The sequence below is a fragment of the Mus musculus genome, chromosome 5 (assembly GCF_000001635.26).
Source record: "Mus musculus strain C57BL/6J chromosome 5, GRCm38.p6 C57BL/6J".
Lineage (NCBI taxonomy): Eukaryota > Metazoa > Chordata > Mammalia > Rodentia > Muridae > Mus > Mus musculus.
Genome location: NC_000071.6, coordinates 8,934,409 through 8,962,357, shown reverse-complemented (window position 1 = coordinate 8,962,357; position 27,949 = coordinate 8,934,409). Strand labels below are relative to the sequence as shown.

The 27,949-nt window shown below is 41.6% G+C and overlaps 1 protein-coding gene and 1 long non-coding RNA gene across 7 annotated transcripts in view; one reads left to right on the top strand and one right to left on the bottom strand.

Annotated features, from left to right (window-relative positions):
- Nucleotides 1–3,131: 3,131 nt before the first annotated feature.
- The window catches only part of Abcb4 (ATP-binding cassette, sub-family B (MDR/TAP), member 4), a 65,613-nt gene continuing 40,795 nt past the window's right edge, over nt 3,132–27,949 (bottom strand). For 3 of the 5 annotated variants that reach the window (XM_006503552.2, XM_006503553.2, XM_006503554.4), the window contains 12 exons: nt 27,036–27,182; nt 25,469–25,573; nt 23,702–23,779; nt 22,441–22,524; nt 21,244–21,447; nt 16,239–16,339; nt 14,921–15,061; nt 12,253–12,409; nt 11,501–11,698; nt 6,763–6,969; nt 3,901–4,047; nt 3,139–3,389 (listed from right to left, as the gene is read on the bottom strand). In XM_006503552.2, the coding sequence (XP_006503615.1) occupies nt 3,183–3,389; nt 3,901–4,047; nt 6,763–6,969; nt 11,501–11,698; nt 12,253–12,409; nt 14,921–15,061; nt 16,239–16,339; nt 21,244–21,447; nt 22,441–22,524; nt 23,702–23,779; nt 25,469–25,573; nt 27,036–27,182 (1,776 nt within the window). In that variant the 3' untranslated portion in view covers nt 3,139–3,182. Of the gene's footprint in view, nt 3,390–3,900; nt 4,048–6,762; nt 6,970–11,500; nt 11,699–12,252; nt 12,410–14,920; nt 15,062–16,238; nt 16,340–21,243; nt 21,448–22,440; nt 22,525–23,701; nt 23,780–25,468; nt 25,574–27,035; nt 27,183–27,949 lie in introns of all 5 variants that reach the window. The other 2 variants (NM_008830.2, XM_006503551.4) reach the window with 2 other exon arrangements.
- Nucleotides 16,683–26,379, top strand: Gm31388. 2 transcript variants are annotated; one of them, XR_001784769.2, is made up of 3 exons: nt 16,683–19,826; nt 23,082–23,214; nt 25,442–26,379. It is a non-coding gene; the product is annotated as a predicted gene, 31388 (long non-coding RNA). The 2 variants fall into 2 exon arrangements; XR_003955843.1 differs by lacking the exon at nt 16,683–19,826 and having other exon boundaries at nt 22,920–23,214.

The following is a 27,949-nucleotide window of genomic DNA, read 5'->3' as shown; positions in this document are numbered from 1 at the left end:
TACACTGAAACAGTCACTACAGAAACCAGTATGGAGGGTTCTCATAAATCTAAAAGAAGAGCTGCAGTACAATCCAGCAATACCCCTCCTGGGCATACACCCAAACGATTCTAAGTCTACAAAAAAACGTAACAAGAAATACTAGGTCCATATTTATAGTCACACTCTTCACTTGGCTGAGACATGAAATCACTGTAGGGGTTCATCAGCAAATGAATGACTAGAGAAATGATGGTATATATACACAATGAAACTGTATCCAGGTGTAAAGAAGAATAAGATGTTGACGTCTGGAGAAGATGAATGAAACTGGTAATCATTAAGAAAAATAAAACTGAAAACTATTGCTTATGTTCTCTCACATACTGTTCCTAAAATTCCTTTCCTTATGTAACATCTATTTCTCCTAAGATCTTAATGACAAAGTGAGATATGATTTCAACAAAGTTTACATGGGAAAAACAATAAATGTGTTAGACCTACTTACAGAGCAAACAGGGGAAGGGTTCCAGACAGGTGCATAGTTGACCTTAAAGCAGCCACACTAGAAGAATTAGCACTCGCAGGGATGATGGCTTTCCCACGGCTGTGTAGAAGGGGCTCCTTCCCTTCATCCTCTCCACCTCAGCCCCTTCCCCAAGACAACCGTCAGAGAATACTTGCATACAACTCCACTAGGAGGCTGGACACTCAGGTAAAGGGACTAATGACCTTTCTCAACCCTTCTGTGCTGACTTGTTTTCAACATTAACTCAACATAGGTTAGAGTCATAGACAAGGGCACCTCAACTGAGAAAATGCCCTCTACAAGACTGGCCTGCGGACAGACTTGGGGTACATTTTCTTGATTGGTGTGGGGGGGTCCAGGTCACTGTGGACAGTTCCACCCCTCAGCAGGTAGTCCTGGTTGTTACAAGTGGGTAGGCTGAGCAAGCCACACAGCAAGCAAATAAGCAGCATTCCCTCATGGCTTGAACTTCAGTTCCTGCCTGGAGTTCTTTTGATGATAGAGTATGATGTAGAGCTATAAGCTTGAAATAAATCCTTTCCTTCCATTGGTAAATAGTCAACAAACACAGCTATGATGATCGTTTAGGAGAAGCCCCAGTAGAGTCCTAAAGATAATCTAGGTAGGCGTGTCTGTGTGTGTAGGTTATGAAAAGAGAGGCCATGAAAAGAGAGGAAGAAGTTTGTAGCAATGCAGAACAAGGTCATTGAATGTATGAAATGAAAGAAGGAAGCCAAGTGTCATGGTATTTATCACAGCAACAGAAAAGTCAGTAACGCAGCACTCCAGCTATGTCTACGAACATAAAAAAAAAAAATCTACAAATGTAGCTGAAAAAGGAATGTGCATGCACTGTTGATAGGACTATATTTTACTATTAGGATTATGGAGAACAAGAGAGATTTTAGTTCAAAAGCTGAAACTCGAATCATCATATGATCCAGACAACCCACTTCTGAGTGTATATCTACAGGACATGGAGTGAACATGTCTGGTGCCTATGTTTTGATTGCTAACTAACACACCGGGAGGAGGAGTCTCAACTGAGGAATAGCCTCCATTATATTAGTGAGTGGGCGTGTCTGTGTGGCATTTGCTTGATTAATGATGTGGGTGGGCCCAGCCCAATGTGGGTGGAGCTACCCCTGGGCAGGTGGGCCCAAGCTGTGTAAGACTGAGTGATCCATGGAGAGCAAAGCAGCAAGCAGAATTCCTCCACAGCTTCTGTTTCAGGTCCTGTCTCCAGAATCCGGCCTTGGCTTTTCTAGATGGACTGAAGTCTGTAAGCCAAATAAACTTCTTTCTTCCACAAGCTGCTTTTAGTTGGTGTTTTATCACAGCGACAGAGAAGCAAATGAGACAGCAAATGCATACCCACATGTCTGTGTTTCATTCAGCAGTATTCAGAATGGCTAAGATACACAGCCTGGATGTCTATCAATAGATAAATGCATAAAGAAGTGTGCTGTATTTAATAGTGGAATATTATTCAGTCGTAAGGAAGAAGCCTGAGCATTTAGCTCAGTGTTAGAATGTGCCCTGCCCCCATCCCTGAGCAGGCTGATCAGACCTTAATTGTTTGCCACAGTCCAGTCGGTCTTCTGCGGACCTGAGTGGAGTCTTCCAACCTAAGTGGAAGTCTCCTGCCTTGCTCACCTGCAATTTCTTACAGAAGCAGACTGCCTGCTGAGCTGCTGAGTTTGTTTTGCAGCAGAATCCAGCTGAAACAAAGGATGGGTTTTGGGGGTTTTCCCCTAGATAAACGCAGAGCTGAAAATTAAACTTTGAGCCTTGATCAGAGAACCTTTGTCTTGGCTTCATTCTTCTCTTGCCAGCCCCTCCTATTTCATTCCCAGCCTCCCTTTCAAATGTACTCAGTTCTCTGTGGCCGCGGGATGGCTACATTACAATGCATACCTACCCCAAGTTTGATCTCCAGTAGCACAAGAGGGAAAGAGCCAAGGAAAAGGAAGTCAACACTTACAGCAATATGGATGGAGTGGACAGATGTTAAGCAAAATGAGCCAGACAGAAAGATGAGTACTGCATGCCCATGCGAAGCTAAAATATGACCACCTGAACACAGAAATAATGTTTACCAAGGACTGGGGAGGGAATGTGAGTGGTTGGATCTGCTGCTGCACATTCCAAGTGTGACAATACCACAATTGAACCCATTAATGTGTAGGATTGAATGTGTTGATGAAAGAAAATAAACAATCCATATGGTCATGACACCCAACACCTTCTATTCCAGAGTAGAGGGATTCAGAATGCTAATTTAGTTCTCCTCTGTACTTGGAAACTTGTTCCCGTACCATCCTGTCACATGTCTACCTATTTAGAACCATGGGAATGTGTCCTCATTTGGGATTTCTATTCATGCTTCCCATGCATATGTCTGGTCTCTCTGAGGGATGCTGACAGCTCAGGGAGAGAGAGCCACGCTGTAGTAATTCTTCTGTTTTGTCAAGGAAGGGTCACATTTGTCCAGGCAGATGTTGCTTCCAGGTTTCCAGTTTCAGATGCTGTAGCATAAGCATCAAGGCTGAACTTTAAACTGATGTGGAATAAGATAGATCTATATTTTGTAACTCCAATGAGAAACTTCTTTTACACGCCATAAAGTGAAAAACGATTTGAATTTATTTTAAAAATATACTGTAACAAGAGTTCATAAGTTCTGTGTGCCGGCCTGGATGTTGACCATTGAGAAATAGATGCCCTTCTGCGCCAGCAGCTGCTGGTGGGTGCCGTGCTCCTTGACCTTGCCGTTCTCAATCACCACGATCAAGTCCGCGTTCTGGATGGTGGACAGGCGGTGAGCGATCACAATGCAGGTGCGGCCTTCCCTGGCTTTGTCCAGTGCTTCCTGGACAACCTGTTGAAAGCCCAACAAGAACTTTGTACTGAGAACTGCAGTAACAAGGCTGATGAATTTCTAAAGCTTTACCATCTGAGTAGCATCAACTATCATAATTCCTTTTTCTAATCTCTGTGAACACGGCTTAAGGCATGTGTAGTTTACATGGCTACCATTGTGCCCCTTATCGGATTGTTTTGCTTTGTAATTATGATACAGATGGGCTTCCATAATGACCCTCAAAACTGTTGAAACTTTCTAATTAATTGCCAATATTATCTTCTTAAGTTCCTTTTAAAGGCCCTTTTCAGTTTTTTCATTACAACTAATATGTCAAAATTGTGATTTTTTGCAGCATTTTTCCTTTTGACTGCTGCTTTTATGTTTAGAAATATATATGTATTTTTTTTTAAAAAATACACATTCTATTACTTCAAAATAATCACATCTAAGTCTAGTGTCTGCCTTTCTCATGCCGGCTTTCCTCATCACTCTTTCTGCTAGGTTAGTAAGACAGGTGGAGATAGACCTTTTCACTCTCAGTATCCAGAGCTGACGTGGCTTCATCCAGCAGTAGGACCCGAGGCTGTCTGATGAGGGCTCGGGCGATGGCAATCCTCTGCTTCTGGCCCCCAGAGAGCTGCGTCCCCTTGTCTCCTACTCTTGTGTTATATTTCTGCAAGTTAGTCATCAATAAAGGTAATACAGTTTTAAGACAGTTGTCTTTACAAGAAAAAAATGAAAATCAATAGATGTTTCTATAATAAGATATTGTTTTCAGTAATGTATTTTCAGTTCCATAGAATATTTGCCTTTAAGACTGAACTAAAATACAGTGCCTGTAGATTTCAGTGGTATTCTGTTACAAGAAATTGAGCTATTTTAAATTCCTGCCATTAACATGAATAGCATTTAATCTGATTTCCGTGGAATCACAGCTTAGACTCACAAAGGGTTTTTGTTTTTGTTTTTGTTTTTGTTTTTGTTTTTGTTTTTTTTTTTTACAGTTTGAAGTAGCTATTTGATCCATGTAAAAACTAGTTTATTCTCTTTTAATAGCTTAGCAATCAATATCTACTTAAATGTTAATTATAATTATTATCTAAAAACAATACAAAAGAGAAGGAAGGAATGTGAAGATAAGATGGAAGGGGAATTTTTAAAAGAGGAGGTAAATACAGGAAAGAAAACTTTGTATACTTTAGGAGACTGCATTTAGGAAAGCTTTCAGGCTTGGGAAGAGAATAGGATGGCAGATGTATATTTAGATGTATATTTCTTTGCAAAGCTCAGGGTGCTGTGCAACGTGTGAATTCATCTCCTAAGGTCCAGTGTCAAAATCAGGTCAAAAGGTGAAAGTTAAAGTCTTCCTGCAGTCGTCAGCACTTGATTCAGTCAGTGCCTAGCACCAGCGATTAACTGGGAGACATCACAGAAAATGTTAAAGCCGTTTATTTGTGTGACTCACTTTTAATTCCCAGCAGAATAGAATGGGGGAGGAGGGAAACAATTAAGCTCTTCTGCCTTGAGTTCTGGAAGCGTTCATAAAATGAAGTGCCTCTACCTTCACCCTAGTGGAAGTCGTCTTGCCATAATTATATAGGACTCAAGTAATATGAAGCACAGAGTGGACCATACACTCGAAGGTAAGTTGTAAAACAACCAGACTCCTTTAAAATAGAGAACATCTTCCAGACAGGAATGTGTAGACTTTGGGACAGATTTGACATCAGAAGCAAGATGCATGAAAGGAAAATAAATTCACTAAAGTTGAAAGTTCTGTTCTGTTAAGCCTCTGCTTAAGAGGAAAAAAAAAAAAAAAAAAAAACCAAATGATAACTTGAAGAAAAATACATATCATAAAATCCATATCTAAAAGTAATTAGAATAAAAGACTCAAAGCTCAACAGTTAAAAAAAAAAACAAACCCTAGAACATTTTACCAAAGAGGTTATATAGCTACAAATGCATAATAAGTGACAGGGACTTCACTTTCCCTTTAGGAGATTCATATGAGGACCACTGTGTTGTATCTTATATTCCTATCAAACTGTTGCAAATAATAACCTCATAGCTGGGCTCAAAAGATGGCTCAGTGGTTAAGAGCACTGAAGGCTCTTCCATAGGTCATGAGTTCAAATCCTAGCAACCACATGGTGGCTCACAGCCATCTGTAATGAGATCTGATGCTCTCTTCTGGTGTGTCTGAAGACAGCTAGCTACAGTGTAGCTATAATAAATAAATAAATAAAAATAAATAAATTAAAAAAAAATAAATAAATCTTTTTTTTTTTTTTTTTTAACAAAACCTCATAGCCATTTTAAATGCTGGAAAGTCTTTAGAACTTGCTGGGAGGGTTATAAGTGGTGGTTACAGGAAGTCTTTTGGTGTATTGTTTTGTAAAACAAACAGACAATTAGGATATGCTTTGATGATTTGCTGCTGAGTATTTATTCCAGAAATATTAGGACCTACATTTATGTAAAGCATCAGTATTCAGGAACTTACAACCTCAAATTTAGATTGACTGTGGTAAGCTTCTCTAGGAGACAGGTAACCTGCGGTTTAGCCATGCATGGAATGTCAGTCAGCAAATAAGACGATAGCTGTGCTGGGTGAGAACCTGGCCATGCAAGTTTATATCCTATGTGTACATACTGTCTCTACAATGGCAAGTGATACAAACTGAGAGCAGATTAGAGTTGCCAGAGCTGTGGAGACTGAAGTGGGAGGAAGGGGTATATGAATAGAAGGATGGTAGCTCAAGGGATCTTCATGTGTTGAAAATGCTCTGTATCTTCAGTGTCAGTACAAGAATGTGTACCTGCACTGCAGCTGCATAGAATGCACAGCTGTATGGCAGCTGCCCAGGATACACAGCTGTACTGCGGCTGCCTAGGATGCATAGCTCTACTGCAGCTGTGCAGAAACATACACACACACACACACACACACACACACACAAGCATGAGTAAACTGGTCTGGATGTCAGCATCCTGAATTACTGTTGTGTTATAGTTCTAAACGAGGTTAATATTAGGGGAGACTAGATAAAGAAAACACAAAATCTCTGTATTCCACACAACGATGTGTGGATCTATTATATTCTCAAAATCAAAGCATACATTTGTGGGGAAGTAGCATATGGACAGCACCTAACTGAAGTGCACATGTAGTCTAGAACACTAGTGTGAGACCTGGGGTAAGGTCTTGCCTCATTGGTGTCTCATGGCCTGAGGGTGATGAAACATCCTGTCATCAAGGCCAGTGTCTTCTCCCAGATACATCAGCCCCTTAGCTATGAGACTATTGCAAGAACTTTGGGAATAGCTTCAGGGAGAAAAATGAGCCTGCCTTGATTTCAGCTGAGAAGTTTGGAGTTTAACTCACTTGGGGCAGCGTCTCGATGAAGGGGTGGATGTTGGCCTCCTTGGCTGCCCTCACAATCTCATCATGAGGCACGACCCGGCTGTTGTCTCCATAGGCGATGTTCTCTGCGATGCTGCAGTCAAAGAGAATGGGTTCCTGGGACACAATGCCCAGTTGAGCTCGGAGCCACTGGACATTGAGTTTCTTTGCTTCTTGACCATCTAAGAGCTTAAAAACAGAAATCCACAAACTATTAAGGTTAAAAAAAAAAACAATTCTAAATAGCAAGTGGCTGAACTGAGAAAAGGACTGTTAGAGCGTGTACCTGCAGCTGTGAAATGCCAAGCTTCGTGTCTAATGCCAACATGCTGAAGGAGAGCATGGTTAGCAGAGAGACTCTTATCGCAAGCCTCTCTTGCTGTGGTCTAGATGGTAAACTGAAACACATTTGGCCATGTCTTTTAACATGTCTTTTGTCTTCATGTGCCCTCCACCAGGCGTCTGTGCCATCTGTCTTTAGGAAGTCTGCATCAAAATGTGACCCTCAGATCTGCTGTCCCTAGAATAACCTTGACTCTCCTTGCTCTCCTAGGCATACCAGGAAAAGAAAAGAGCAGATTGGTAATGCAGTATAGCCCTAGGTTTGAGAAGATGGTCCCTGTTCCTCTAGTCTGTGAAAGCCACTGGCTTTAAACTTCCCCCCATATTTTTGTGCAATATATTTGCATGCATGAATATATGCATATGATCATGCATGCACACATGCATATGTCTACACATGCATGTGCTAGAAGTTGATGTTGGGTATCTTCCTCAATCATTTTTCCACCGTACTTTTTTTGAGCCAGGGTCCCTCCCTGAACCTGAAACTCACAAATTTAGCTAGATTTGGCTAGCCAGTGAGCACCTGTCCAGTGAGACTTGTCCTAAGTCTGCTTGTCTCTGCCTCCCTAGTGTGGGATTACGGACAGACACCTCTAGGCCAGAACTTTTAAATTTACTTTTTTATTAAAAATTTTTGCACACAATATATTTTGATCATGTTCTTTTCCTTCCTGGACTCTTCACAGCCTCCCAATATCCCTAGCTCTCGTGCATGATCTCTCTCTCCAAAAACAAACAAGCAAGAAAAAGATGAAAATCAAAACACGCAGCAAGATAAAAACAAAAATGTATACATGAAAAACTGAAAAAAGTCAACCAAACAAACATGGAGTCTATTTTGTGTTGGCCAAGTATGTCTGGGCATGAGACAGGTTCTAGGGATTGAACATGGGTCCTTGTGCTTGAACTGCAAGCACTTTGTCCATAGAGCCATCTCTCTAGTCCCAGCTTCTACATGTTGACTATATCAGGTAGAGACAGATCTTGACTTGAGGAAGCAGGTATGGGCCATACATCTATGATTAAAGCCAAATGTGACTGGGCTAGAGCTTGAGAGTCAATGTCAGAGAACCCAGAGTTCAAGTTTAGAGGGATTAGGCAAAGCAGAGGGTACTGGGTAAAAATAAGCAGGCACATGCCTGTTTGGAGAGTCTCTGTGGTTGATTTTGGCATTACTCTTCTCTCTGAGAGCTGCCGGTCTTCAGCTTCCCCCTCTTCTCCCAACACAGGGTAAGAATTTAATGGAAAGCAAAGAAGAAACAAGTGAAAGTAAAGATCTAGAGGAAGCAGAGCCTTTAGGAGAAGGGGTTCTGATGTTAATTTTGTTCCTGTTTTGTTCCTGTTACTATGAGTGAAGGATGTGGTCTCCTTCCTGCCTCCAGAAGTTAGCTCAGTTTTGTTTTAAAAAGATTTCCCAACCCACAACTCTGGCAGCAACACTCTTCTACATTGAAAGCCATGCTAGTACCCGGAACCCCAAGTAACATATTGCTCATCACCTGAACACTCTCCACCCTCTGGCAGCTGTCTTGTTGGGAGCAAACAAATGAGACTTGTCCTAAGTACTGCCATTTTGTTCTTAGACTCCATTTTGAACATAAGTGAAATTAAGCTCAAGTCCCCATGTTCTAGAGGTGCTGAAGACTTTCCAGATGGCTAGCCTGCTTTCTTCTTCTTATTCTTCTTATTCTTCCTTTGTTCCACAAAACATAATGATTATTTCTAGCCACAAAAGAACAAATGATCCTGATTGATGAAAAATTGTAACTGTATTTTGGCACAGATGCTTATGGGATTTGTGATTTTTCTACTTAAAAAGTTACTGAGATGAATATTTGGGGACTTGGTCAGCTCACAAGTCTGTGCTATTGCCCCTGACCTGTAAATTTTTGCTGCCTAATTCAAATAAAGATTTTGCTTTGCATGTGCTCTTGTGCCCACTTGGGTTGTTTTGGATGTTTAGTCCTAAACAGTCTCCAACAGCACTCCCACCACCTCAGCCTCATATCCAGGCCCACAACTTCAGCAGAAGCCCTCAGCTCTACCAAAGGCCAAACCGGTACCCAGAATACCAGAGACCTGAAAACCCAGAGGCCATGCTGGTACCCAAAACCCCTGAAGCTCCCTGTTCTACCAGAGGCAATCCTATTATCTGGAACCCCAGAGGCTATGACAGTTCCCAGAATCATAGAACCACAGATGCAATACTGGGACACAAAATCCCAGAGATCCCGCAGGCTGTCAAAATCCTAGTGGAGACACCCTACTACACCTGAGAGCTTTCCTGTCACCAGAACCACAGGCCACTCAGGCCAGAAGACCAGAGAGGAACCAGAAACCAAGGGTTCAACAAAGATAAACTCAGAAACTGACACCTAAACCTATAATTACCCCTAACCCAGATGCCCACACGCTGGTGTAAGAATACAATTAAGAGCAACTAGGGCAATATGGCACCACTAGAGCCCAGCTATCTTACTATAGCAAGTCCTGGATATTCTAATGCAGCTGAAGCACAAGAAAATGACCCTAAAACCAATTTTGTGGAGATGATAGAGGTCTTTAAAGTGGAAATAAATAAACACATCAAAGAAATTCAGGAAAAGCTGGGTGGTGGTGGCACATGCTTTTCATCCCAGCACTTGGGAGCCAGAGGGAGGTGGACCTAAAGTCTTAGTCCAGTCCGGTTTACAGAGTGAGTTCCAGGACAGTCAGGGCTACAAGCAAACAAGTGGAGAAAATGAGTAAAATTCTTAAAGAAAACCAAAAAAAGATGAACAGATGAATGAAATAAGTAAAATTATTCAAGACCTGAGAACTGAAATGGAAGCAACAAGAAAATAGAAACTGTGGGAGATGGAAAATCCAGTTAAGTGAACAGAAACTACAGACATAAGAATCAACAACAGAATCAACACAACATTTCATTCAGCCCCAGACACAGGGGGCGCTAGAGTCCAGATTTCGCGGGCTGTTTACCCAGAGGGTACCGCGTCTCTGGTGGTTTGTACTCGATATCCTGTGTGCCACCAGAGGCTGGAGAGTCCAGAAACCTAGTACTGAAACAAACATGACTGGTCCTCTCCCTGAATTAATGAAATTATTCCTAATGCTGTTGGGATATACTCATAGATTGGTGCCTAGTCCAATTGTCATCAGAAAGGCTTCATCCAGCAACTGGTGGAAACAGATACAGAAACTCATTGTCAAACATTAGGTAGAGCTTGGGACTCCTGTGGAAAAGGGGAAGAAAGCAGTGTAGGAGTCTGAGGTGTCAAGAGCACCAAAAGAAAACCCACAGAATCAACTAACCAAGGCTTGTAGGGGCTCACAGAGATTGAACCAACAATCAGATTCAATGGTTTGCCTGCCTGGGTTTGACCTAGGTCCTCTGTGATGGTTGTGTAGTCTCTTAGTCAGGGTTTATATTCCTGCACAAACATCATGACCAAGAAGCAAGTTGGGGAGAAAAGGGTTTATTCAGCTTACACTTCCATACAGCTGTCCGTCACCAAAGGAAGTCAGGACTGGAACTCAAGCAGGTCAGAAAGCAGGAGCTGATGCAGAAGCCATGGAGGGATGTTCTTTACTGGATTGCTTCTCCTGGCTTGCTCAGCCTGCTCTCTTATAGAACCCAAGACTACCAGCCCAGAGATGGCACCACCCACAAGGGGCCCTTCCCCCTTGATCACTAATTGAGAAAATGCCTTACAGTTGTATCTCATGGAGGCATTTCCCCAACTGAAGCTCCTTTCTCTGTGATAACTCCAGCTGTGTCAAGTTGACACAAAACTAGCCAGTACATGTAGCTTGGTCTTCCTTCTTGTGGGACTCCCAACAGTATGAGCAGGGCCTGCATTTGACTCTTTGCTTGCTTTGCAGTTCCTTTTCTCCCACTGGGTTGCCTTGTCCAGCTTCGATATGAGAGATGCCACCTAGTCTTATTGGAACTTGATATGCCATGTTTGGCTGATATCCTGGGAGGCCTGCCCTTTTCTGAAGGGCAACTGAGGAGGAGGAGTTTGAGGATAGATAGGAGGTGTGGTGGGGGGTGGGGCTGAGAAGGGAAGGGAAAGTGCCTTTGGGATGTAACATATAAGAGAATAGATAGATAGATAGATAGATAGATAGATAGATAGATAATATTGGACCAGGACAAAAGGCCCACTGGCTACCAGAGATTAGTCTTATATTGTATTTTTAGTACAATACTTTTTGATATTCTGCCCTAATAGCCTGCTATATTTATTTCATACAGTTTAGAGTTTACAGGCTGTAGTTATTATATCAGGTAGGGTTTTGGACCTTCTCTCGACCATTAGTTTGATCACATAAAATACATTCATGAATCAATTCATTAAGAAAATGTGCTCACCACTGATCCAGCCATGGGGTCATAGAAGCGCTCGAGCAGCTGGACCACTGTGCTCTTCCCGCAGCCACTGCTGCCCACCAGGGCCAGCGTCTGGCCCTTCTTCACCTCAAGGCTCAGCCCCTGAAGCACTGGCACGTTGGCCCGGGTGGGATAGTTGAACACGACTTCATTAAATGTCACGCTTCCTTCAAACTTATCCTAAAAGTTTTTTACATTTTTTTTTAAATTGACCTCATTAGAAATAAAAGTATTATTACAAGGAAACTTTACCAATAATCGTGAAACATGAAGTGCCTATTTGGTATAGTGCTTGCACAAGTTCACACGGTTAGCAAGTCCATTATGATAGAGAATGAAGATGTGATTATTGATTGGACAAAGTCACTACAAAGACAGGCTATTGAAACCCAAGTTTCTGATTTGTGCAAACCTAACACTGAGCCAAGGGCTCTGAGGCTTAAGAAAAGCTGCAGCAGTGTCTCAATCTAAATTGCTAACTGTATCATCGTGACTGAATTATATTGCATAGACCTCCATGTAGAAGTGGCTAAGCTATTATCAAAACTGGTTTGTTTCAGTATATCTTCATTTTTCTTTTCTAAAGTTGTGTTAAATTTTTTTAAATGCCAAAAAAGTTGTCGAGATACTAGCCATATAAATATCACAGTGAAGCAAAGTATGTGATCATGTCATTGTGATAGAAAGAAAACCTTTAGGACAGAGCTCAGCCATCTAGCCAGACAAACACTTACAGGCCACAGCCCTTCTCCACTGTAGCTGTCAATCAGAGGTTGTCTTTCAAACAGGCTGAACAAGTATGCTGCAGACAGCTTGGCTTTTGCATAGTCCGGAGCAAATGAGCTGGCGTGTCCTAGAGCCACCGCGCCAAGCACAATTGCAGAAAAGACCCTGGAGAGAGGTAGAGGGGTTCAAATTAGCTCCACAGTGTTCAAAGTCCAAAGGCAAACTTCTAACTAACGTTTACATAGTTCTTCTTCAATTGTCATTTCTCCAAGCCCACATACATTGCTGTGAGATTCCAGTAACTACAGCAACAAGAATTTAGAGGGGAGGCAAGACCCACTGTCTCGGTCTGGTCCTCTGTTCACCTTCTGGCCGTGGGGCACTCGTTCTGAGTTGGTGTACACCTCCAAAGGTTTTCATTTTCCTGAAATGGCTTACAACTGAATCTGATTTGTGATCTCAACTCATTTTAGATGCCAGGTATACCCCTTTTAACATAAAAAAACCCTGAAGCCCAAAGTATCTAAGAGGCTCAATGAGAGGCAGAGCTAGCTATCATTAGTTTAGGGCACTGCATCCCAAGTGTGTGGTTTTGATAGTCCTATACCACATGTGATAGCAATCTCTGTAATAAATAATTTTTAATAGGTATACATCAACAGAATATTTTATCTAACACATACGGAATATACATTCTTAGCAGTTCATGGAGTTCTTTCTAAAATATATTAGTCTTACATCAAAAGAATTGAAATTTTTATCTTCCTGATCACAGGGGGAGATGCCAACAACTAAAGACATTTTAGAAATTTTCTAAGTGCCTGGAGACAGAACAGAAACTTTTAAATGAACAGTAGGCTACTTACTGATGAACTGAGAAATGAAGTCAGTCTCCTAAAACAGATGCATTTGGGAACACAGCCTAGTGTTCAGATTCTCATGCAGGCTGCAGAGAACTGATACCAGGAAGAAACTGTATAGCAGTGAGTGCCAACATCAAAAGAAGAAATCTTCAAACAACCTAAAAAATGCACTCCCAGGATGGAGAGATGCAAGAATAAGGGCCTAGGGCATGGCTTAGTGGGAAAAATGGTGTGTTACACAAGCCTGAAGAACAGAGTAAGACTCCCAAGGCATCTCCTGCCCTCCATACTTGTGTATGTGCTATGGCAAATACATAATTCTCTTTCTCTCTCTCTCTCTCTTTCTCTTCCCTGTCTCTCTCCTCTCCCCCTCTCTTCTTTAACGCACACACACATATACACTACACATTAATAATAATAATGATAATACACAAACAAAAATTAGAAGATCAGAGCAAAATAAACAAGTACAAAAGATAAATGAAACAGAGTTAGTCCTTCAATAAAATTAAAAGAAAATAAAAAAACCTTGAACTAGATTGGCCAGGAACAAAAAAAGACCTGCATAAATAAAGTCAGAGTTGAAAACTACAAGTCAATCTCACTTTTCATAGCTACAAAAATAAGTAAATAACATTGGGATAAACTTGACCAAAGAATGGAAAGCCATTGAAAATAATGATTTTAGAAATTGAAGAGAATAAGAAAAGGAAAATTCTTCCTTCTTCATGAATTGGAAGTATGTTGTGCAATGTTCATATTACTCAAAGCAATCTAAAGATTTAATGCACCCAGTCTCCAACAAAATACTAATGGTATTATCTACAGAACTATAAAAAATGTTTAAAATCTTATGAAATCAGACACAGAAAAAAATAGAATACAATCTTGAGCAAAAGAACTAAAGCTGAGGACATCATTATACTTGGGTTTTTAAAAAACATATTTACTTTATGTATGTGAGTACACTGTCACTGTCTTTGGACACACCAGAGGAGGGCATCAGATCCCATTACAGATGGTTATGAGCCACTTTGTGGTTGCTGGGAATTGAATTCAGGACCTCTGGAAGAGCAGTCAGTACTCTTAACCACTGAGCCATCTCCTCAAACTACTTGGTTTTAAGACAAACTACTGAGCCTCAGTAACTAAGATAGCATTGTATTGGCATAAATACAAACACACAAACCAAGCGCATACAACAGACATCTTGGAAATAAACCCATGTATCTGAATCTAATGGCTTTTCAACAAAACAAAACAAAACAAAACCCCCCTCCAACAATAGACACTAGCAAAGGGCAGCTCCATAGTAAATAATGCAGGCAACACTGGGTGCGCATATGTAACACAGACACTTGACCCCTGACTCTTGACAGTTAAGGAAAAGAATAGATTTGCCAGACTTTAGGCAGACTCCTCATCCCATTGTCAGGGCCATGGTTTGGTTATAGAAATTTAATCCCACCCTGATTTGACTCCACTATCTCTAACAACTTCCTAACTGCATTTAAACCGTTTTCTCTGCTTACTTCTGTCCTGAAAAGGTTCACATACACCTTCATGCTTTGCAGTCAATGTCACAAGCTTGGTGAACTTTAGACACCTGGGATGATGAAACTGCTTGGTGTGGTGACACGATCAGGTTTCTGTGCCTACCAGGATAACAGCTCCAGGAGACTGAACTCCTTGATCTGTTCTTTGCATGGTTGATCCCCCCACCCCCACCCCATGGCACACTTTTGCATAAGCCTATTAAAACCCTATTATAGGATTAGTATAAATTAATCCTAGTATTTTCAAAGCTACTTACAGAATGACATCTTTGAAGCGCATATGTCCATTCACAATTAGGTAAGAACCAAATCGAAAACAGCCAGCATAAGAAAAATACATGAATGCTTGGGAGATGCTAAAAGTGATGCCGTAGATGTGTGCCTTCCGCACCGAATTCCTGGAAAGCAAATCATTTATTCAAATTAATACTCATAGACATTATTCAGCTTCTTTTACCCTGTGTCTAGCTGAAGGAGCACAGCTTAGCCTGGCCAACCTGAGTTAAACTCCTGCCTTAAAAGATAATAGGTTAAGTAGGAAATTCAGTGGATTTCTGACTTACACAATGGAATAGTTCTATAATGAAAAGTTGTTTGGGGAATTAAATGCAGTAAACACCATGAATAGTCATCATAGTACCTAGTATGTGGTGTAGGTTCAAATGATAAGTGGTATTGACATTATTTAATAATTCATGTATTCACACCATATTGTGAAATGATTGTGCCAAAATACTAGGATAACATTGAAATTATCTGAACACCATATATTATTACAGGTCCCGAAACAACTATAGTCACATGTTAAGACTCATTTTAGTTTCACAGAAGTTGGATAATTGATGTTTGTATAAATACACAGCCAAGGTTCTCCAAGCTAGATCCTGCTTGGAGGATCTAGCTTCTTGTTTTACATTAGTTCTAATTTAGAACTGCGGCTATACTTTATTAGATTTCTAAATTCATCCACAGTAATTTACTTACTCTCAAAACAGGAGGTGTTTGGCAAAGAAATGCATTGTATTGTTGATTTGGGTGGCGTGACGGTGTGTATGCTTGTGTGCACTTGCATACTGTGACCCTGGTGCTATGCTGACTCGGGAGGCATCACTTGCCTACTGTCAAATACTGTGACTACAATGCCACACTTAACAGTATGAAACCATTTTCAGTCTTTAAATTATGATCACATGAATAATGTTTTCAGCTTTTCATTCTCTAGAGTTCTAAATTTTCCATAAAGTAATGAGAAAATGCTATACCCTTAAGTCAACTTACATACTAAAGAAAACAAAAGTGTGAACAGCTCCTTCAGAGAATGCTCATCCTGAGTCACCCAGCTGGGTTACACTGCAGTGACTGGGTTGTCATACAGCTCTCTGTAACTCTCGGCCCTCAGAGACCTCATCTTACTCTGTTCACAATAGAAATGAAATCGAGTCCTGGGACTTGATGAGATAATTATCGGACAAGGGTCATTATCATTGTTCCGAGCAGACACGTCTAAATGCTCTCAAGGAACAGTAGCACAGCCCTGGGGAAGCAGTAGGTATGCAGCAATCGTATGTATATTACCTGTAAGGTCCATGCAATTTTTCAACATACATTGACTCAAATTTTCTTTCTTGGGTCAAGGATACAACAGTTCGAATATTTTCTATTGCCTCTGTTGCAATCTATAACAGAGAGATCTTCATTAGAAGTGTTACTTTTATTTCTGAAGTGAAAAATAACTGTCTGGTGTACTGTAAGTGCCAAGTAAATGTGGTTCCTTCCAATAAAATCAAAAGGCAGAATATGTTCTTTAAGACCAGGTCTCTAACAAAACTGGGCTTGGGTTGGCACAGTAGAGTAGCTAAGTCTCTGGGTGCTCATGGAAGCGAATACCTGAAGCCCAGAATGGAACATAAACCCCTGCCATCAGGCAGTCACTTCAATCACAGCCATTTAGTGACCTTGCTTTCTTTATAGGGTAGAATCTAGAAGACATGATTTAGCAATGGTTTCTAGAGGTCATTTGAAATCATGACCATTTTCACCTTGGTCACATCCTTTCTTAAACAAGCTGTCTGCCCACAAGCAGGAGACTCCAACTGGAAATGAATTGACCCGGCTTTATATTGCTATTTAAATGACGGAAGCATGCCTGAATCTGGTTAATCAGACTTGGTTTCCTGGAGCTGGAGGAAGTACCTGTTAGAAGGCCCTGTGGATTCTGAGAGGTAGCCGTCATTTGGGGAGCAGATATGAATGCAGATGGTTGAGGAGTAAGACAGATGTGCAGAGAGGCTTAAAGAGAGCACAGCCTGTGGACTCAGGAGGCAGAAACTCAGAGCGAATGTAGCCCATGGGACTAAGAAACAGAGGCATATGTACAGAGAGACTCAGAGACAATACAGCCTGTGTGTCTAAGAGACAGAGGCATGGACTAAGAGACAGAGGCATATGTACAGAGAGACTCAGAGACAATACAGCCTGTGTGTCTAAGAGACAGAGGCATGGACTAAGAGACAGAGGCATATGTACAGAGAGACTCAGAGACAATACAGCCTGTGGGTCTAAGAGACAGAGGCATATGTACAGAGAGACTCAGAAACAATACAGCCTGTGGGTCTAAGAGACAGAGGCATATGTACAGAGAGACTCAGAGACAATATAGCCCATGGTACTAAGAGACAGAGGCATATGTACAGAGAGACTCAGAGACAATACAGCCTGTGTGTCTAAGAGACAGAGGCATGGACTAAGAGACAGAGGCATATGTACAGAGAGACTCAGAGACAATACAGCCTGTGTGTCTAAGAGACAGAGGCATGGACTAAGAGACAGAGGCATATGTACAGAGAGACTCAGAGACAATACAGCCTGTGGGTCTAAGAGACAGAGGCATATGTACAGAGAGACTCAGAAACAATACAGCCTGTGGGTCTAAGAGACAGAGGCATATGTACAGAGAGACTCAGAGACAATATAGCCCATGGTACTAAGAGACAGAGGCATATGTACAGAGAGACTCAGAGACAATACAGCCTGTGTGTCTAAGAGACAGAGGCATGGACTAAGAGACAGAGGCATATGTACAGAGAGACTCAGAGACAATACAGCCTGTGTGTCTAAGAGACAGAGGCATGGACTAAGAGACAGAGGCATATGTACAGAGAGACTCAGAGACAATACAGCCTGTGGGTCTAAGAGGCAGTGAGCTTATTATTGTCTTCTCTTGAAATACATTCTTTTTGTCAAACCACTTTAACCCAAGCCAGTCAGAAGTTTTGCTGTTTTGTTTTTAATTCTTATAGCCAAACCACCCTTAGTGTATTGACTGTGATTAGCTATTGAGTTTAAATCACATCAACACTAGGGTTATCAGATGTTAAATTTTGTGTTTTCGTTTCATCAGCTTCAACACTTGTAGCCTTCAGTTGTAAGTAGGTGAAAGATATTTTTTACATTAGGCTAAAAAACTCTATCTTTAAAATAGTAATAATAATCTAACAGATAGTAGAAGCAGCCAAAATGTTGCCACATTGAAGGGCACAGTTTCCTTTAGCCTGAGGACAACCCTGTAGGGTAGTATTACTCCTGTTTTTACAGAATGAGGAAGTAAGGTGCAGAGGGGGTTCCCCACTAGCCTAAAGACTCAGAATTAACTCGGAGCATGAGGACTGCCAGGCAACCTGATGCCAAGTCTGCTCTTAGCCAGTTGCACTGACTGCTCTGTCTATTTTGAGATTTTGCACATGGAGAAACCAGTTACAAACAAGTTTACCATTAACCCTTGATTTTCTGGCCATGGACTAACTTTGTGGTCTAGTTCTGACAGGCGCCTGAGCTCAGTAAACGGGATCTACTCAAGATGGTCATGATATAAATTTGTTATTTGGATCACAAAGGATGGCCTGATGGAACTAATTAGTAGGCTGTGCATATATTAGTGTTATATTTAGAGGATTGTATTACATGTATAATATGATTTATAACTATAATCTTATTTTGCCATCTTCCTCCTACTACCTAGCACCAATTGCTCATATTAAAAAGTCCTCCTTGAAACATTGAAATGAGACTATCCCAATTCCTGATATACTTTATTCACTAATAAAAAATTGTACCCAAGTAAAATACCGTATCTTTTTGAGCAAGTAGTGGAGAGGAGCTCACCCAGGTCTCTGCTCCCTTCTCTGAGTCCAGTTTCACTATGCTGCTCCACAGGGTAGAACTAATGTGTACCCCACTAGTCTTAAACTAGCATGGATACTCCCTCATCTGCCTTCCAAGGACCTTCAAAGGATTATAAGCTACCTACCACACAAGAAACTAACCCTGATTCTACCCATGAACCAACAGTTGGTTTAGAAAACAAAATTGAACCATGATTGGATTGTTGGGGATTAAAATATTTGTACTATCTCACAAACCTAACATTAGGTTGCATCGTAAGCCGTTCAGCCACCGATCCCCACGATGGCAGCTTTAGGAAGTTTATGAAGGAACCTGGACAGCATCAGGAATAGCACCTCATTTCACCAAGACCAAAAAGGCCACTAGAACTAAGAGATTTCTCTCCAGCATCAAATGGTATGAGCAGAAGGACAGGATTGAGAACTGAACATTTTTGTATGTTTAAAACACTCCTCAATTCTTACAACTATACTTCTGTCAAATTTTGATAATTCTCATTGCTACCAAAATATAACTCTCTCAGTAGAGCCATGGTCACTATGTTGGGTCAATTCAAGATATTTTTTTTTTGTGTGTAATTTGCTGAATGAAAATTTATCTTCATTATGATCATGTTCTCTTGAGGAATGAAGAAGGACTACTACAAGATGGTGGAAGACAGAACTTTTTTTTTTAAGGGGGATTTGTTTGTTTGCCTGTTTGGTTGGTTTTGTTGTTGATGCTGTTGTTTTTTAGTCTGTGGCATACAGTGTGAAGAAAATGGTATCCTTCGGTACCTAAAAACAGTACATAAGAAACAGCTCAGCACCTGGGAACAAGAATGAAGTCCAGGACCCACAACACACAGGTTTCCAGAGAACTCTGATTCCAGGGCAAGGCCATGCCTGCAGAAGTGACAAGTGTCTGGGGGACACTGACCCCATGGAATGGCAGCCATGACCACTGATGGGAGGAAGTGGCAGATCTCAGTGAACAGAATTGGTTAAGTGGAAACATGTATCACTGCAATCCTAGTCTCCGTTATGTTTTTGTTTATTTTATGATAGTGTATTGCTATGTAACCCAGAATGGCTTTGAAGGAACGGCAATCCTCATGCCTCTAACTCTTGAGTAATGGGTGTATAAGCATGTGCCATAGATAGGTAGACAGTCACTCAGTACCAAAGCCTGTCTCTTCATAAAGTAGAGACCCTGTCTTTCCCACTATACATAGTTATGAAAGTGTTTGCAGTGATGCTTGTGAGAGAATTTTAAGACTGGTGCTGTAGAAACTATCAGTTTATACTAACCATGTGCTTTACTTCCTAAGTTTTCATTAAAGGATGATGTATGCTTTACCATCTGAATGTGTGTGCCTTGCAGATCACATGTTTATATGTAGATTTAGACATAGATGCGTAATGAGAGACTAGGATTGTGCTTTGGCTTGGACTTACTTCCTGTCCACATGTCTACATTTGCAAAAGTGAAGGGTCTGGTTCAGCAGGTCAGAGACTGCCATATCCAGGGATCCACCTCATAATCAGCATTCAAACGCTGACACCATTGCATACACTAGCAAGATTTTGCTGAAAGGACCCAGATATAGCTGTCTCTTGTGAGACTATGCCGGGGCCTAGCAAACACAGAAGTGGATGCTCACAGTCAGCTAATGGATGGATCACAAGGCTCCCAATGGAGGAGCTAGAGAAAGTAGCCAAGGAGCTAAAAGGATCTGCAACCCTATAGGTGGAACAACATTATGAACTAACCAGTACCCCGGAGCTCTTGACTCTAGCTGCATATGTAGCAAAAGATGGCCTAGTCAGCCATCACTGGAAAGAGAGGCCCATTGGACACGCAAACTTTATATGCCCCAGTACAGGGGAACGCCAGGGCCAAAAAGGGGGAGTGGGTGGGTAGGGGAGTGGGGGTGGGTGGGTATGGGGGACTTTGGTATAGCATTGGAAATGTAAATGAGCTAAATACCTAATAAAAAATGGAAAAAAAAAAAAAGAACTACAAAATAGGGAATTACTGCCACCTGGTGGGGCTAACTTTAACAATAAAAAAATTCATATCAGGATGGGGGACAGGTACAAGGAATCTTCTTGTAGATAATTCATTTCTATACTCTGCCTTACACTTGTAAAAACAGAGACATTTATTGTATCAATGATGCCAGGATATGATGTCAAGATGAAATACATTCAGGCAGTTTGAAAGAGATTTATAACAAGTTCTGTCTGGAAGCTAGAAATGTCACAAGAACTATCCCAGTCTCAGTTCCAGGCATTATCAATACTGTAGAACATTTCTGCACAGCCCATATATTATCAGCTGTAGTGTGTAACATGACAAAGCAAGCCAGGTGTGTGTACAAGCAGCCCTTCTGTTAGCTGATGCCCACTTAGCTCACCTTTCCAGCAGCTTCCATTTCCTTTTTATCTCTCTTGGCATTGCCAGCCAACATTTTCATTTCAACAATTCCTGCTACAGCAATGAATGGAACAACCGATAACAGCAGAAGTGTCAGTTGCCAACCGTAAATAAATGATATAATAATACCGGTTCCAAGGTTGGCTGTGTTCTGTGCAATTAAAGCCAACCTGGTTCCCGTGGCCTGCAAGAGAAACAGAATAAGGCAGCTGAGTCACTCCTAAAGCCATGTGTTCCAGGCTTAGGGCCCTACTCAGAATGTGAAGAGCTTCACCTGCTCAATGAACCCACAGCTTGTGCCTAACCCACAAGGCTGGACAGGCTCTGTTCTCATCCTTCCAGCCCATGGAGTCACCTACTGTACAGATAAGCTGTGAGGACATGAACCTTTCAAAAGGGGAGTCTAACCACAACCCCAATAATTTAAATAACCACTTGTTTCAATTGTTCAGACAGAAATTTACACTCTCCTTGAAACCAAGTTACCAAGTATTCACTTCCTACAAGACTGTCAACCACCAAACGCTACAGTTGAATTAGTTGTTGTGCAGTTCAAAAAATCAGGACCATTGTCATAGACATTGCTGTCAACTCTCTGGTGTGTCTCTTCCCTTCTCTTCTCCTGTGAGATCAGTGAACCACACAGGGTGGGGACCTAAGCTGGCCAGAGAACAGCCTTCTCTTGAGATAGCTATTGGCTCAGGCTTGAGTGTGATTTATGAGCTGTTACAACAAGAGTTATGGAAAGGGCTTTCATTTGATGGATGAGGTACAGATTTGTGTCCTTTTCAGAGGAGAAATGAAGAAGCTTTTAGTTCTAGTTGCTAACTAGGAGATGAGCCCCACAGAGCCAACATGGAGGAGGCAATGCACCAGACAGACAGAAGGAACCTGGGCCTCTGATGCCTGTACCGAGCCAGCTCATTAGTCTACTTGAAGTCTAAACTTCCCATTGCGGTTCAAGTCCGCTTCAGCTGGATGGGATGTTCCTGGTTTTCCAATTAAAAATATCTTTGCAAAACTGTTTTTAGGGCCTTGTGCACTCCAGGCAAGCTCTCCACCACTGAGCTATCCACTCTGCCCCCACCCCCAACCCCAGCTGAAAGCATCTCAGTAGATGGAGCAATGCCATGCTTCCTTTCTTAAGGAAAAGACTAGCAGAGCGCAGTCTTCTTACTCCTTGGACTTGCGCAGCATCTGTGGCGAGTCTTGTAGAAAGTGCTCCAGTACTGTTTTTATGATCATCAAACCAGCTCATGTCCTGTGGGATAAAACACACCTTTAAATTAACGCACAGTTAAAACCAACAAAAACAAAGCACTCTCGAAGTACTTCAGTGAAGAGAGATATCTAAACTGACTGTGGGTATTGGAATTCAGGGGAGACCTTCTATACAGAGTGGGGGTCCAGACACAACCCTGAGCACCCGACTGCAGACACACAAGGCCACATGTCCTAACTATTCCCCATAAGAGAAAGGGGTCCTAGTCAGAGGGAAGGAATGGGTTCATCTGCCAAGTCCACCCAAGGCTGGGCTCCGGTGGGTGCACTATCTACCAAATTGTCACAGATAGCCCTTGTTACAACTTGTACTGTGGACACCTCTACTCCCTAGGATGCCATTCTCACTAAGAGACAAGTCTTTTTTTTTTTTTTAATAAACTGTAAACAAGGGAATTAAATGTTGAATTCTTGCTATGCTTTTATTTTGTCTGCATAAGGATTTTTAAAGTGTGTCTTCTTGGTTTGATACTAATTATAAGTATTTATTGGCAGTATTTTTTACTTGCATTTAAAGTTATTTCTCCCACATAGCAGGAGTTTGGAAGGTCTCCCAAAGAATTCATCAATTCAGACATGCTCAAACTGCGATGCCTGCCGTGTGCCCAGTGTGAACAGGGACAATGCCAATTCAAGTCTACTGGCTCTCTTCATGATCTGTTCTTTAAAGGTGGGACACATGTTTTCACTTTCCCATACAACCTACCCCAGAATAGGAACTTACATAATATGTACAATTTCAATAAATGAACTGGTGAATAAAAGTGAAAACAGGCACAAGGCAAAACATAAGTCAATTTCTAGCTTTTGGGAAAACCTAGTTGGAAGGTCGACTGTGACAGATAAACATGGACACTATCAACCATCTTCTCCAAAGACTGGCCATTGTCTGCAGAATCCAAAGATCAGACACAAATACTGTAAATGACTGTACACATGGAGACAGATAGTTGCAGAATAAGCCAAAGAGCTCTTGAAATGTCTGCTCCCAGGAAAACCTTGAGAAGTCATGGGCTATTTCAGAACCCCAGTAACTTGTAGGGCCCTAGTCGTTCTTTGCGTGGAAGTCTTGGAGGGGAAATATGAGCATTGGCTTGCCAACAGCAGCAGGCAGAGTCCTAAATCTAAACACTAGGTATCATCTGCAATGCACTCACCTGCCTTAGCATCGCTTTAAAGGCCATGGACCGGAGCCTTGTGGTGAGGATCTCTCCAGCTTTCCCAAACGTGAAGCCCTAGGGGAGACAAAAAGTCTCAGGACCCCTTTGCTTCTCATTAGTGTCCTGACACAACTACAGACACTCACATTTATTTTACTATTCAGCCAATAAAAGTTAACTTGAAATGTAGGTGCTGCTGAGTCATTGTGAGGTTTGGAACTGTAACACCAAAAGTCCAGGTTTGGCTTCTCTCCCATTTCAATAACTTTCGAGGGCAGAATCTCAGTAACTAAGACACCGTGTTGAACTAGATATAATAATATAATTCAAAGTGCCTAGCTTCTAAATTCTGCAGTCGCACTCTGGTTGCTGCACTGTAGAAAGAAAGATGTCTTTCCTCTCAAACTCCAAATGAGCCCAAGGGCCCAGCCCCACCTGCTCTGGGATGAAGCCACAATTAGGTTTCACTTCCACTCCAAGCCTCGGTGCCAGTCTCCCTCTCCCTAACAACGGTGCCCAAGCTGGAGAGAATCCAAGACATCCAGAGATGCATCGCTTCTAGGGCGTGTGGGATGATTGGGTTCCAGTAATGCTAGAAGCCATGGTGCAGAGACCGTGGGAGTGTGCACTGCTGAACTCTAGCCTAAACCAGGGATGGGTGTGTGGGGTGCAGCTGCCCCACAGGTTCCTTATGCAGGACTGGCCTGTCCTCACCTGCCTTTCAGGAGGGCTGCTGTGCGCTACCCCCATTGCTCCTGTACGTTTAGAATTCCCCTCCCTGGTGAGCATGGGTTTAGGGTTGCATCAGACCTCTGAGGTGCTACTAGCACGGCAAGGACTTCCAGATGAGGATTTCATCTTACTGTCGCCTCTGGCTCCATAGTGAAAAAGGAACCGCATGTTGGGTGACTAGTTACATCCTGAGGGGACTCTGGATTGAGAGGTCTGTCATGCAACTGGATTGAATGTAGCTTGGGGAAAGCTTAATTAGGTAGAAAAGAAAACAGGCACCAAATTCCTGCTCTTGCTTGAGTCAGGATCTCACTGTGTAGCCCAGCCTTACCTGTAACTTGTGATCTTTCTGTCTCAGCTTCCAGAGTGCTGGGATTATAGATGTACACCACCTGCCTAGCTTTGGCCAGCTTATTTTCTGGCCAGGTCTATAGTATATGAATGTGAATGTATGTTCTTTCTAATAGTTCATTAATTAGGAAGGAGAAAGGTCAAAGTTACTTGATATTTGGGAAAGTAACAACAAAGAGAATGTTACTCTACTGTGGTTTTTGTTATTGTTGTTGTTATTGTTTTGGTTTGGTGTTTTATTTTGTTTTTTCAGTTTGCAACCAATGAGCCCAAGTCTCCTTCCATGATAGTGACCATTTGCTGAAGATACACTCATAGTTTTCTTTTTTTTTTTAAGATTTATTTATTTATTATATGTAAGTACATTGTAGCTGTCTTCAGACACTCCAGAAGAGGGAGTCAGATCTCGTTACGGATGGTTGTGAGCCACCATGTGGTTGCTGGGATTTGAACTCTGGTCCTTTGGAAGAGCAGTCGGGTGTTCTTACCCACTGAGCCATCTCACCAGCCCCCACTCGTAGTTTTCATGGTCAGTTTCCCAGTCAGTGAAGGAGGTTGCATGTTACCAAGCCTTGCCCCCACTAGATCCTCAACTCATCTCAATGTGATGATCTGGAAGTTTGGTTAGAGCTTCACTAATTTCTCTATCCATAGATTTGAAGAACAATTACCTCTGCTTACCTGAAGGAAGAAAGTAAAGAAGGAGAGGACTCCTAGGCCCAAGAAGACCAGGGAGAACATGTTACACTTTTGCTGCTTCACTGCGTCATCCCCAGGGCCAAAGATCTAGAAGAGAACATAAAAACCTGGGTGTCTGGATCCACCCTGCTAATTCCTACCCCAGGCAGTGGCTTGAGGGTCACATCGGTGAAAGTAGATTTTGAATATGTGGCTTTTCCAAATTATGATAAAATACAACTAGCATACCATTTTAACCCTTATTAATTGTACAGTCCAGGGGTATTACATATATGCATCTTGTCATATAGCCTCTACCACCACCACCACCACCACCCCAAGTTGCCAACATGTTTTCATGATCCCAATAGACATTTCCTTGTTTCTGCTCCTGCATTTGTGTCTTTGGAGATTATAGGTCACAACTAGGTTGAGCCCAGCAATGGGCTCCCCTTCTTCTGTCCCCAGCCCTAGGCCTCCACCTTCCATTCTGGGGGCGCCTCCTTCCTCCATCACCATACACTGCTTTTAAAACACTCATTAGCACCTGGAACATTATAAATCTGTATTTTTGTTTCTGCCTTGTATGTGTTAGCACAGAAGAAGTTGGCTTTTGTAGGCACAACTTAGTTTCTTTTGTGAATTGTCTTTCTAGTGACTGGATTCTAAAAAATTGTACCTGTAACTTATGTATCTCTCGAACTGCAAGAAAGTCAAGGATTGTCTTACATTGAAATTTAATAGGATTCAGAGGGTCGTTTTACATTTTTCATTGTTTGTTTATGGTCTTAATGTATATCAACGCCCAATATCATGAGACTAATACATTTTAGCTTATTGGAGGAGAATTTGTTCTTATCCAATATGTCTCTCCAGTAATAATAGAAGGTAATAAAGGAGTTTATATAACATAAGATCCAACATTTTGAATAACTTTGTACGCATATCAGTCAATAGATTTAATGATTGAATAGTATGGATTTACTTTCTTAGTTGCAGACTTCTGCATCTGTGGAGAATTGCTAAAGCACTATGTTTTGAGGCTGCACAACTGGGAAGCCATTCTGAAATGCTCCCCTGTGATTACCTATTATCAATCCTCAAACACTCTTTGAAACAGGTTTATTTTGTAGATGAAAAAATCCACGGGGCAGATGAAAGGAATCATTTCTGGTCTTACCCACTTGTTCAATGTGGAGGCCAGACTGTGCCTGGAAACCTGGACTTACAGGTAGGCTAGCATATGAACTCACCTTCCACTCCATCCTGACCCCTCCAGGTCCACATCCTGTGAGCCAAGTGCCAGCCCTCCCCCAAACAAGGAAGCACCATCTCTGGACCCAAGTGATGACAATTAGAGAGCTTTCCCCATTGATCTTATACTTTGTAAGTTCACTAATATTGGAACAGGGTGCTTCAAAGGTAAGTCCTTTTCTCTTATAATGAGTTTAACTTTAAAACAGAATAACTTTGGCTTAATTTAAGTTAAAGCTATTAACCCCAGAATTGGTGGGGCTTTAACTGATGGGCTGTTTCTGTTTTGGTCACTGTGGGATGTTTTTAAACTTACAGCTATCATCTCAGACAGGATGATGGAGAAAGCCGGCTGGAGGGCTCCATTGGCAATGGCACAGACTGTTCCCACCACAAAGTAGGGCCACTCTGTTTTATTCAGTTTTAAGACCTTCAGAAAAGACACTGGTGGCACGTTTGCATCCTAGAACATAAAAATACAGGACAAACAGCTAACACAAACATTTTGTGTTGCAGACAGAGAAAACATGGCTATTATCCTCAAAAAGTTTTCAAACTAGATACAATAAAAATATCCTGCCCTTGACTAGAGAATAAAGGGCAGTACCTACTGTCGAGCATGAATCTTACACACAGGTGGATATTTCCAGGGTGCAGGCGGCTGCTGTGCAGGCCTGGTCCACACGTGTGAGACACTAGCTCTGGGCATGGATAACTCTGGGTCTGTGTGACAGTCATGGCTAGGCTATATGAGGTAACCTGTAGTTTTTTCATCAAATGGGATGTCCCTGCCTCTCTAACAGCGATCCTATCAGCATCACAAGGCAATAGACACAAGGGACAACCCCCATCTTCTCAATTCAGAGCAACTTCATGATCATTAACAAAAGGACATGAGCTTGTCCTCCTTGCTCTGCCTAGAGCTGCCAAATTAATCACCACCCCTTCTCCGTATCATCATATGCTGACAACAGGACTCATTCTAGACTAGCTTTATTATCCAGGGACTAAAAATATACTTTATAAAATTATTTTTATAAAATATAAACATATTCACTATATGTAAATATAAATAAATTTGATTTTAAAGTTAAACATCTTAGCACAAAGATTATATTTTGTCTGTTTTTCCCCATGGAAATTTATTTTTAATCGGCATTCATTTAATACACTGTCAGATACATCAAAAAATTCGATTTTTTTCTTTAAAGTAGCATGTGACCCACTATA